The 12,513-nt window shown below is 34.1% G+C and overlaps 1 protein-coding gene and 1 pseudogene across 1 annotated transcript; both read right to left on the bottom strand.

Annotated features, from left to right (window-relative positions):
* Positions 1 to 925: 925 nt before the first annotated feature.
* Positions 926 to 2,717, bottom strand: LOC104749205 (delta(8)-fatty-acid desaturase 1). Its single transcript, XM_087491838.1, has one exon. It carries the CDS (start codon positions 2,434 to 2,436, stop codon positions 1,087 to 1,089), a length of 1,350 nt encoding a protein of 449 aa, XP_087347964.1. The 5' UTR covers positions 2,437 to 2,717; the 3' UTR covers positions 926 to 1,086.
* Positions 2,718 to 7,076: 4,359 nt separating this feature from the next.
* On the bottom strand, positions 7,077 to 9,131 carry LOC104753220 (uncharacterized; annotated as a pseudogene).
* Positions 9,132 to 12,513: the final 3,382 nt, after the last annotated feature.

Raw genomic sequence — 12,513 nt, 5'->3', positions numbered from 1 at the left:
GTTTTATGAAAAGTGGAGTAAACTTAAAAGTCACACTAAGACATGATGATGTTCTCTTCTTCTGCTCCACATTTTGTTGATTCCTTTTTTTTTTTTTTTTACTGTTTCTCTACCACGTTTGCAGCTATTTTAAACTGTTCTCTCTCCCTCTCTCCTAAGTTTTATAGATAAAGACTGGTCGGGTCTCTTTTTTCCCGAAAAAAAAAGACCGGTCTGGTCTCTTTTATGAAACTAACCACCAAAGGTTTTCGAAGGCTTATCCGTGTAGCTTCTCTTCCTCATTTGTAATCTACGAACCTGCCAAATTTCACCACAGGATCAGTGGATCACTGATTACTAGAGAAAACAAGCTTTGCCTCATAATCATTAATCTTTGGAAAGATGCACTAGTTCAGAACACTATACGCTTTTATCTCGTCTTCCTCGGCTTAATGTGTTCTTTGTGATTGCAACACATATGATCTTTTAACAAACAAAAAAAGTGATTGCAACATATGATCATTCCGAAAATATATTGTATGTGTATTCTTCTTTCGGACCATTAACGATACCCATGTAATCACGGGCTTAGGCCTGTAAAAAGTGGTGCATAACTAAGCCCATTATTTGAATACCAAAAAAATAAAGTACAAGTTTTAAATAAACCTAAAAAGCCTACATCTTTGCAACGTTTCGTGGTTTCGAATCACACAAAGACCGATGATCTTTTAAAACCTTTATACAACTAGTAGTATAAGGTACAAAAGGATATGAAATAGCATCCACACACGTAACGATGTAAACACGACAAAACATTGAAAAGGCCAAAAAGCCGCAAAACCACAAAGTCGCAGGCATCAAAAAGAGCCATGTGAAAGAAACTTACAAAAATGTAATAAATACTAAGAAATAAATCATTATGATACGAAGAGTTTTAATCTAACAGTAAAAAAAAAAAATTAAATCTCGATTCAATTTTCTCTTCAATCTAAAAAACATCTCTTCTTCCCCAATAGTAAACATAATAACGAAGTTCAAAGATTCAAAAAAGCATAATAATAATAAAAAAAAAAACATATCAAATTAATCAAAAGCTTTGATTAAATTTTAGCCATGGGTATTCAAAGCTTCCCAAACCAAGTTCTTAACCACAGGATTAGCCGCGTCTCTAGCTTGATAAGCTGCTTTCTTCAAAGTACTAATGGTCAACACATTCGCATCAAACCACGAGAGACTCCTGTACGGGAGATTATGCTTCTTGCAAAGCTCTTGAACCACCGGCGAAACTTTCCGGAGATGGCAACGAGGCATGCGAGGGAACAAATGATGCTCCAGCTGAAACTGCAACCCACCGTAGAACCAATCCATGTACGATCGACACGAGATGTCTATCGTTCCCGCCGCTTGTTTCTCGAACCAGTCGCTGCCTTTGGGTGGACCGACGTAAACATCAGCTGCGAAATGGTTAAGCGTGAACTGAATGTGCTGTAGCGCCGTGACGGCGAAGCTAGTGAAGACGAAGAAGAATCTCTCCGGCCAGGTTGGTAGACACGAGACTAAAAGCGGGAACCAAGTCCAGAAGACTAAGATCCCGGCGAAGTTTAAAGCACGATCTGGTACTTCACGTCTGGAGAAGAGTAAGAGGAACGTTTGGATAAAGAGATTGATCCTTCCGAAGCACATGACCGGGTAATAAGTGAAGTGTTGGTAGCTGACCAAGAACCTCGCCACGGGATCGAAGGTGAGTTTCCGATCGTAGAAGCGTGAGGTTAACGAGGTGAAGAACTTTGTAGAGACGGCGAAGACAGGGATGTGTTGTAGATCTGGATCGTAATCGAGGCTGTTACAAGCGAGATGATGAGCGTTGTGAGTCCATTTCCACCACGCGATCGAGATTCCGGTGAGACAGTTACCGGAGAGAAGCTGAGCGAATCTGTTGTAAGATTTGTTAGACATGATCACGTAATGACCTGAATCGTGGCCAATGTAAGCGCTCTGGATCCATAGGAGACCGAGAAGCGCGGCGGAGATCTGGTGAGCGAAGACGGAGGTACAAGACAAAACGCCGTAGAGAACACCGACGAACATGGCGGCGATGAAGGATAAAGTGTAGAGAGTGACGTGTCCTTTGTTATCGAAGAGACCTAGTTTGCGAAACTCGGCGGCCATACGACGGTAATCGCGGGAGACTTGGGAGACCTCGAAGTCTTTGATGTGGTAACCGGTGAAGAGGTTATCGAGATTGTGCCAAGCTGTACCGGGATGGAATGCGATGAAGGCGTCGGTTACGTCTTGACCGACGAGGTTTAGGATGACGGTTTCGCCTCCGGGATGAGATTTAATCCAATCGGAAACGTTGTAGACTTTGCCTTGTATCGCGATCCATAGATCTCCAGATTTGTTGTGGTTTTTTAAATCTTCGTTTGTAATGTACTTTTTCTCCGTCTCTTTCGCCATTGACACAACAAAAACCTTTATTGGTTTGGTGCCCAGAAACGGATCTGGGGGAATCGGATTTTGAATCTCTCTCTCTCTCTCTCTTTCTCACACACAGAGCTTATCTCTTCGCTCTTATTATTATCCTCCTCTCTCCTCTCCTTATGTATTTTATTTGGAGAAGGAAAAAAGTGACGTGGCGAAAAGCGTGCCGAGGTAAGTCGTTCTCACGTGTGAGACTTAATTTTTTTGGGTGTAATTAAAATGATTGAGGTTGATTGTTATTTTTGTTTTTTATTTGGGTATTAATCAAAAATGGTAAGAGGGACAATTATTAGAAAAATAAAGAAGTGGTTAGTTACGGTAATTTTAATTTAATAAAGGGGAGGAGGAGGAAACTTAGTGGTGTCCATGGAAATTTGAAAGACAGAGACCACGTGTTCGTTTTCTTAGATATTTTTCTGTACGCTGTCATTGGTTGTTGCCCGTCAACTTCTTAATATTGTTGTGGTCAATACAAAATCCCAATCCTTCTCCTCTTTAATAAAAGAGGAAAAACAATAAAATTTTGATTTTTTACTCTACATTACATTAATATCTTATTTCGTAGTAATGTTTTGTACTGACATGAAAATATAAATTTTAACCTAAGGTTTTCCCATATCATATATTATATGGTTTCATGTGGTTTGTAGCAGCAGTATATTAATGACTTTTGGCATATTCCTTTTTTTTTTTTTTTAATGTAGAAAAAAATTTGTTTGTTAATGCAGCAGCACCGTCCTTGTTGTCTAACTGCTTCTCCAATTCCAAAGACTTGGTCTCAAAGATACACAGCTGTTGTTCTCTTCCATATCTTTTTCTGATTTCTCGTTAACTCATCTCATCTCTCATCCCCCAGATATTTTCCCCTCTCATTCAGATCCCTTTTTTTCTTATATAATTCCAACCAACCAAACAATTATTTGTTTTGTTTTCAAGTGCGATATTTTTATTTTATTCATGAAAGGACAAGAAAAGTCATATACATACATATTTAATACCCTTTTTATTCAATTATATATATAAAAAATACAAATTAAATAGCAAATGGGAGAGAACGTCCTCAACTAGAAATTAAAAGAAGACTTTTTGTTTTCTGTTAACGAACAAAAGAATTACAAAACACACCTAGATACTTAGGGAAGCTAGTTCATCTGTAACCATTCTGTAATGAATTGTTCGACGCTCACTATACTTAATTTCAAAACAATTAAGAGAGCAGCAGTATACATCAGGCATGGCATCGTCCATGACTTTCAAGATGCTAGGAGATATACATCGTGACTTGCATTGGTTGCAAAATGGCCGTGACATACTATTGTTACGAAACGCCACCACAGTTTCTACGCTCTCATACTATTGTTATTTCCTTTTTTGGCTCGATAGCTCTGAAATCTCCTAGCACACACTCAATATGCAAAGTAAGCCCACAGTCTTTACACGTGTAAAACCATTTTTTTTTGGATCTGTTTCTTTCTCACAAATAACACACCAATATGATCTACATCCACTTCCATCTTGATCACCATAACTTAGAGAGAGAAAATGATCGTCCACTCTATGCTTTACTTCATATGGCAATAGCGCACATTTGAAGTCCAAGACGTATCCACAATTATCTTCAACGCATCTGAGCACATGATGTGCTTCTTTGTTGTCGACCTAGCAAACAACAACTCTAACAGAATTGGAATGGAGGGCACAAAATCATCTTCTTCACTTTTAACAGCCAAGCTCTATAGTCAGAATATATTAACAGGTAAGCAAGCTCGTCATCGTCATCATGCTTAGCTAGCTTCAGCTTCACCTGCTCAGACTCTGCCTCCTTGTTGAGATACTTCCGATAGAGAGCAATGTCATCCTCATAGCTGTTCAAAGTCTTGAACCAAAAATTTGCATTTAAGCTACTAAGCTCCTTCAACAAACAACAAACAGATTCAATAATTAGTCACACAAAATCATTTAAGCTTGAAACCAACATCTCCATTTAAGCTTGGAAGTTCATTCAACAATAACAAAACCATTGGCAATAGTCATGGTAGATAATCATCAAATAATTTTGGCTAAAAAACAACAAGATCAAATAACAACGGTTTGCACAAAAATTGTTTGGTTGTATGCCTTGTTTTAAAAATCCCCGCCTAGCACCGATTACGCCCCGCAAAATCGGGGCCTTTCCGTCTCGATTAATGACTAATCCCCGCCTAGCATCGATTATCCGATTATGCATGTCTAGTCCGATTATTTTCTGCTTAATTCCGCTTAATTTTGTATATACCAAATTTTTTTAGAACCAAAGAAAAATCAAACATAAATATTTTTGTTATTTAGGCATTTAAATTAAGAGATTACGATGTTTTACAATAACTAATGTATAACTTTTAACAAAAATCATAAAATTTTCATTTAAAATGTTTTTATGTGTTTACCATAATTTTAAAGACAATACTATAGTTTTATATTTTATTTAATATTTTCCTTTTAACATAAACAGAATTATACATATATTTAGTACAATATATTTTTATTTTATTGTTAATTTAATAAAATAACCCTAAAACTAGTCTCCGATTAATCTCTGTTTAATCTCCGATTTTCTCGCTTGGCGCTAGGCCCACCTTGACCGCCTGACTAGCGCCTAGCGATTTCTAAAACACGAGTTGTATGTTATTAAAGTGATGATTAGTAGTTTCAATTATATAATATACTCCGTCTGTAGCATTTTAAATGACCACTACAAATAAAAAGGTGTACCACACATCACTTATTTATATATTTGCATCAATTATAACAAATGATGTTAGTTTTTGTTAAGATTCTAACAATCGATGCTACATAGTTGTAGCATTTGTTTGTAATTGATGTTAAAATTGCTCACTTGTAAACAATTGATGCTAATATTAGTTAGATTTTTTTATAAATAAATATTATTTGTAAATTTGCTAGCATCATTTTCTAGTAATTTTTTTTATCATTTGGACAATTGATGATAATATTTGTTTTGTATTTTTTTCCTTTGAAGTGATGAAAATTAAGATAAATTAGTATCAATTTAAATTAATTGATGCCAATCCCCCTTTTAATAAAAGGGAAGTACACAACTTAGTTTTTGTAGACTTTATATTTTTAATAAATGGTTACAAATAGTTACAAATAGGTTATACATAGGATAAACATTAATCCATATAGCAAACGGTTACACCTAAATATTCTAATTTGATAATTGATATATCTTTGGTAACAAATAAAATATTTGGTAATAATTTTTAGTCCTATATCATATTGTTTCCAAAAAAATTTTAAACACAATATTACAAATTTAATTTCCACAGATTTAATTGATAAAGCACAACGTTAAACAACTTATTAAAGAGGATAAAAATATACTGTAAATTCATTATATTTAAAACGGTTCCTATATAATAAAACGAAAGTACACAACCTTTTTTTGTAGACTATATAATTTTTATAAGTTGGTTACAAAATAGGTTATAGATTAAATATAGGTTGGTTACAAAAATGTTATAGATTAATTGGTCAATATACACTTAAGAATATCCCACAGAATCCTCTGAAAGAGAATATTCTGATGATTTATACAATTTCTAAAATATAATCTTTATTATTGGATGTATTGTTACAAAATATATATTGTTAGGCATAAAAAGGAATAAAATCTTGGTAATTTATCACACTTAATCATGATTTTCGAGATCTTATTGTGCAGTTAAAAATAAAATCTTACCTAAGCACGGGTCATATTAAAACACTTCACCAAACATGTTCAAAAATTAAAATAAAAACAAACAACAAACATAACCATATCTCATAAATAAAATTACAAAATTAACAATACAAACTTACAAAATAGATGTTATTTTCAAGCTGTCATATTTAACATATGATTTTATTGCATAATATTTTATCTAATTTTTTTTTAAAAACAATCATATAAATTATATTTTATTCTAACATTATAATATAAAATAAATTATGCAATTTCAACCTGTACTCTAGCACAATTCATATTCTAGTTAATTAAATATGGCATCACTCATTGATTCTAAATAATTTTGGTATCACTTATATTGGTACTATTGAATCATTTCCCATATGATTTTAATATATGATTTTATTAATCATCTAGAAAGCCATTCCGGACAATATTTATATTTATAATTAAATCTAAATAATATGTTAATTTTTTTTTTTTGCATTTGCATTTGTTGGACAGTGGCTCATTCGATATATCGAGCTATTTCTTAATTCTAAAAAGGTTTAGTCTTTTACTCTTTTTCCATGTAGTATTCCAAAAAAAATATATATATAATTAGGTTTAGGCTTTTCTTGTTATTGTTTGTCTTTATTTAATGAAGACTTTACCCGTTGACTCTGTTTTTATTTTGTTTGTTTTCAAGTGCGATATTTTTATTTTTATTCATGAAAGGACAGGAAAAGTCATATACATACATACGTATTTAATACCCTTTGATTCTCTTATAAAAAATACAAATTAAATTAGCAAATGTGAGGGAACGCCCTCAACTAGAAATTAAAAGAAGACTTTTTGTTTTTTTGTTAACGAATAAAAGAATATATATATTTTTACAAAACGCACCTAGATACTTAGCGAAGCTAGTTCATCTGTAACCATTCTGTAATGAATTGTTCGATGCTCACTGTGCTTATTTTCAAAGCAATTAAGAGAGCAGCAGTATACATCAGGCATGGCATCGTCCATGACTTTCAAGATGCTAGGAGATATACATCGAGACTTGCATTGGTTGCAAAATGGCCGAGACATACTATTGTTACGAACGGCCACCACAGATTCTACCTCCTCATACTCCTTTATTGTTATTTCCTTTTTTGGCTTGATAGCTCTGAAATCTCCTAGCACACAGTCAATATGCAAAGTAAGCCCACAATCTTTACACGTGTAAAACCATGTTTTTGGATTTGTTTCTTTCTCACAGATATCACACCATTATGATCTACATCCACTTCCATCTTGATCACCATAACTTAGAGAGAGAAAATGATCGTCGACTCTATGCTTTACTTCATATGGTAATAGCGCACACTTGAATCATATGGTAATAGCGCACACTTGAAGTCCAAGACGTATCCACAATTATCTTCAACGCATCTGAGCACATGATGTGCTTCTTTGTTGCAAGCACTGCAAACTCCTCTTGGTGATGTGTAAAATAAGTGATGAGGATGACTTTGATGTACAAATGGCTCGGTAACTGAAGCACATCCCAAATCTATTCCAGGCCGAATTAAATCGCTACGATATCTGAAACCATTGGAACATATTCCACAAGCCTCACAATTAAAATAACCACTTATGCCGTCAAGATGATACAAGTTGTTACTTACCATATGCTGTTTTCGTTTAGGCATACTAGCGCACATCTCATGGAGCATGTAATCACAACTCATGCAACTGTAAAAAGGCTGGTGGTGATTGATAGGATAAGCGCATGCCTTGCAACTCCTCCCCTCAATAAAGGTACCAGACTTGTCGAGTCTTAGCTCATGACTTTCATGCAAGAAATGTTGTATTGTGTTTTCATCAATCACCTTGAATGGTTCGATATCTTCATCTTCTTCCGGTTCATCTTTCATCTCTATTCCGTCCCATACATCCTCTCTAGTAGCGCATTTGGTATGGTACACGGAGTCGGACACTTCTTACAAGAATAACCCCCGCAAGCCCAATCCATCTTCTTTTGACATACACGACATATTGAATTCACGACACCAATAAGAGAAGTGCGAGAAACGCGATGATCATGGCGGTTTATGTTGATGACCCATGGGAATCCAGAGCAATCATTGTGGGCCGTGAAATTGCATGGGAGACAGACATATGGGCTTCGATCTCCATAAAGACCGCAAGTGGTGCAAGTAAAAGAGATCATTTGAGGCATAAGGGTGAGTTTATGGTCATGAGTGTTTAGGTCGTGATGGTAGAGTGGTGGTGGGTTAAGAACACAGTGCAAATCCAAGGTAAAGTTACATGTGGAGCAATGATAATAGGCTTCATCAACTAGCTTCTTGCAACACAAGCGACATTTGTCATTGGTATACGCAGGTGGTTCACCATTGAAGAGTTTTAGAGGGTGTAAAGGGTGGGAAGGATGGTTTACCTCCGCAGCATACTTCCCGCAATTCACATGGAAGGTCAAACGGCATTCAAGACATTTGTAGGGATGTCCATCACCATCTTCTCCGCAAGTAGCGCAGGTGAAGCTGCTTTGCCACATCTGTAGCTTGAGTTTATGGTTATGATTTTGAGGAACATCAACGACCTTCGGTGGTGGGTACTTGGCACAATCCAAATGAACTTTTACACCACAGCGGATACAACGATAATGTTTGATATCTTCCATGAACTTCACTCCACACAAACCGCACCTTGAAAGGAATTTTAGATAACTTGTTCCAAAAGTCAAAGTGCTGCCACACGTGTGAGAAGGGTAGTTGATCTCTCTAGGGGGATTGCTGCATCTCTTGTGAGCGTAAAAATCACATTGGCTGCAGTAGTAGCCATCACTTATAGATTGGAATTTGATTCCGCAGCAGTTACCCATCCGTGCATCTTTCAAAGGCTTCATCAAATGATCAGGGTGAATGGGTAGTTCCACTTCCATAATGTCCATTGCGTATATTATTATTACAAAGAGCGAAGGTGAGAAAGAGGGGAAAACATAAAAGAAAGAAAGAAGCTAATATGCTCACTCTCGCTCTCTCAATTTTGGGATTTGATTTCTCTTATTTCATGTAATGAAGATTAGTATTAGATGACAATATATATAACCTTCTGCATCCGAATCTAAAGAGGGATGGTCTTTTTATACATTCCATTGAACAGAAAGCAATAATCGTGTTTTTAATTAATAGTTTTAAAGATCAACTGTATCTATTAAAACTAAAATTTAGATCATCTAAACACAGCTAACCAAGCATCCACCAATTTTATACTAGTTCTAATGCCAACGAAGCACGATTTACATGGCCAAAAGTATTTCTTAACAGGGGTTTAATTTAAATTGTCAACTAATAGCTGTTGCGTTATTGTCATCTAAATAACAAATTGTATAATGTCTAACAGGCAACCACTAACCATCCATCATTTTATATTGTGCTAAAGTTAAGTCTGTGTTTTTTTTTTTTGACTTCGTCTAAGAACAATATAACAAGTAGCTGCGGTTTAGTAATCTTACTGTTCGAGTTTTCTTTTTATATATAGTTCTGATCATATTTTAAATATCAAATACATCTTTAATTTACCACTTGAGAACTTTTAATATATATTAACATTCTTGAAGTATATTTTGTGTTATACTCTTTTAGTTTTGCTTATTAAAAAAAATTATTTACAATATTAATCTTAAAACAATTGCCTAAAAAACAATAACTAAAACCACAATAATATTCTGTTTTCCTTTTTTTTTTTATAAAACCGAGATTATAATATTAAGAACGATATTAAGAACCAAAATCCTAAACTTCCCAAAAACAATGATAACAATTATTCATTTTACTTATAAATCCTAATCTTATTAATCGATATTACTATTTTGGTTTAGATGCAATATCAAATTCATTAATTAAAAATTCATTAAAGTCTAAAAAAAACCTAACAAAACCTGTATTGACCCGTGATATGGTATTGTACAAATTTATGAATGAGCATTAAAACATACTTTTAGAGGTAGTGATGTTGTTTCTTTTTTCCTAAGAGCTATATAAAATCCAAGAGAATAAATATATCTAATATAAAAATTTCTCAATGATCAATATTTTTGTATTCACAAATGGTTAGATTATGTTTTTGAAAACTAAAATTAGATTATACACTTAGTATTGTTTATATAGTGAATATTGTGTATAAAAAATAAGTTTTAGCCAATTAAATAGTTTGTTATTGTTTCCTAACATTGTTGAAACAATAAATAGAATATGTTAAATAATTTCAAGAAATAATGAGAGATTCTAAAAAATAACACAAATTTAAGTTTTTGTTTCAAAACTAGCACACATTCTTAATTGTTCCAAATTTAGCACAAGTTTAATTTTTAGAAGAAATTATCTAAATAAAATAAAAATATTAAATAAAACAAAAAAAGGAAAACGCAGCGTAGTCACAAAACCTAAAAAATTTCAGATGAATTTGAGAGACTCAGAGGAGGAGAGATAAAGCAACGGAGTGTACGTACGGGGAAGAAGTGAGGATAGAGAGGGAAAGTGAGGATAGAGAGGGAAAGTGAGGCTAGAGAAGGAAACATTGATGAATTTTGAATAAAGCAGCGAATGAAGTTGGAGATGATGCCACCATTGACGCCATTAATCGCAGATGGGAGTAAGAGTGAAAGAGAGAAGGGTATTCGATGGGGTTTTCCGATGGGGTTTATCTCAATGTTTTAACTCATCACTTCTCTCTCGCTGTAACACTTCTTCAATCTCGGAGTTTAAATTCACGGTAAGATCAATATTTCAGATTTCTCGATGTGAAGATTAATTCCAGATTTGATTCTTAAGTCTCATTGATTTGTCCGATTGAAACCTATTTTGTGATTAACTTGCTTTTCTCATTTTCAAAAGTTTTAGCTTTTCAGTAGATAGGATGATTTTTGATTTGGGTCTCTCAATTTCCAAACTGGCGAGCCTACACGTACTTAGTGCAATCTGATTGATTTTTTTACTTGCTCATGTTTCATTATGTGTCGATTATGCGTCGATCTTAAAGTAGATAGATGCTTAACATAATTTCATGGTACTTTTTACAGGTTCTGATTTCTTAAAATTGACTATGTTCATCAAATGACTTTTTTTAGATTCTGATTTCAAGAAAAACATGTCTATTACCTTTGTTTGTTATATTGTATTAAACATAGTTACCTTTGTTTGTTTATCCAGGAGATAAGCCGTCCCGTAGACCCTACTAGCCCGCCGCTAGCTTGCTCCCATAGGCCCTAAGCTGGCCCTGCAGAGCATCGATCCTAACCCCTCACTGTGGAAATGAACTATTCATCCAAATCCACCAGTAGGAACTATTGATCTGCAGGTGAATTGGTGACAGCTTGTATACTGTGGGAAGGTTGTTAAAGGGTGGGGACTATGGTTCGAGGAACGCCTGACGCACCTATAACCTACTGGTGGATTTGGATGTCCACAATAAATGGTTAGGATCGATGCCCTGCAGGGCCAGCTTGGGTCCGTTGGGACGGCTAGCGGGAGGCTAGCATGGTCCACAGACGGTCCATTGGGACAGCTAGCGGGGGCTAGTGGGGGCCGCGGGACGGGTTGTCACATATCTTAGTTTTAAAATATATTTATTATTATTAAATTAAATGACTTAGATATGCAAATATTTAATCTTAGTTTTATAAATAAAATTCAGTTTTATATTTGTCCAAAATAGTTTGTTATTGTTTCCTAAGATTTTCGAAACAATAAATAAAATCTGTTAAACAATTTCAAAAATATTTTTTATTATTTTATAAACCAATATAAATTTTTATTTTTTTAGTTATTAAATTAATTATAATGTAGTGACATTTTTTGTAATATGCCACATGGTAGTATGGTTAAATTTTAACAACATTGCTTAAATAAGTATATAGAGATGGAACCATTTTTAGGATCATTGAATCAAAAATTAAATCAACAATCCATTAAAATAGGAAACAATACCTAAGTAACAAATTTGAGCTTTTAATGCTATCACTAACAATAAGTATGATATTAATACATACAAAACTAAATGGAATCTAAATTAAATATTAAATAACTAATCGAGATTTTTAAGATTTCTAACTTGCTCGCTAAGATTTATTCTGTTAACCATGACTACCTCTATAAATAATTTGTAAATAGAACAACTATTGTTATCATCATAGCAATACAGAGCTCACATTGTTTTATCATAAAACAAATCTTTCTCTCAGTTTTGATTTTTTTTTAAATGGTCCAGTTTGTATAAAATATATGTTTACTATATGTGAACAAGATAATGAATACAAAAATAGAGAAGCATTAGTT

This window comes from Camelina sativa, chromosome 16, assembly GCF_030686135.1.
Source record: "Camelina sativa cultivar CO46 ecotype springtype chromosome 16, ASM3068613v1".
NCBI lineage: Eukaryota > Viridiplantae > Streptophyta > Magnoliopsida > Brassicales > Brassicaceae > Camelina > Camelina sativa.
Note: the sequence above shows the minus strand (reverse complement) of the source record. Positions and strands in the feature narration are given on the sequence as shown.

Bases quoted from the DNA above. Each gene is read 5' to 3' on its own strand.
- LOC104749205 (XM_087491838.1), bottom strand. From the start codon at position 2,436: ATGGCGAAAGAGACGGAGAAAAAGTACATTACAAACGAAGATTTAAAA.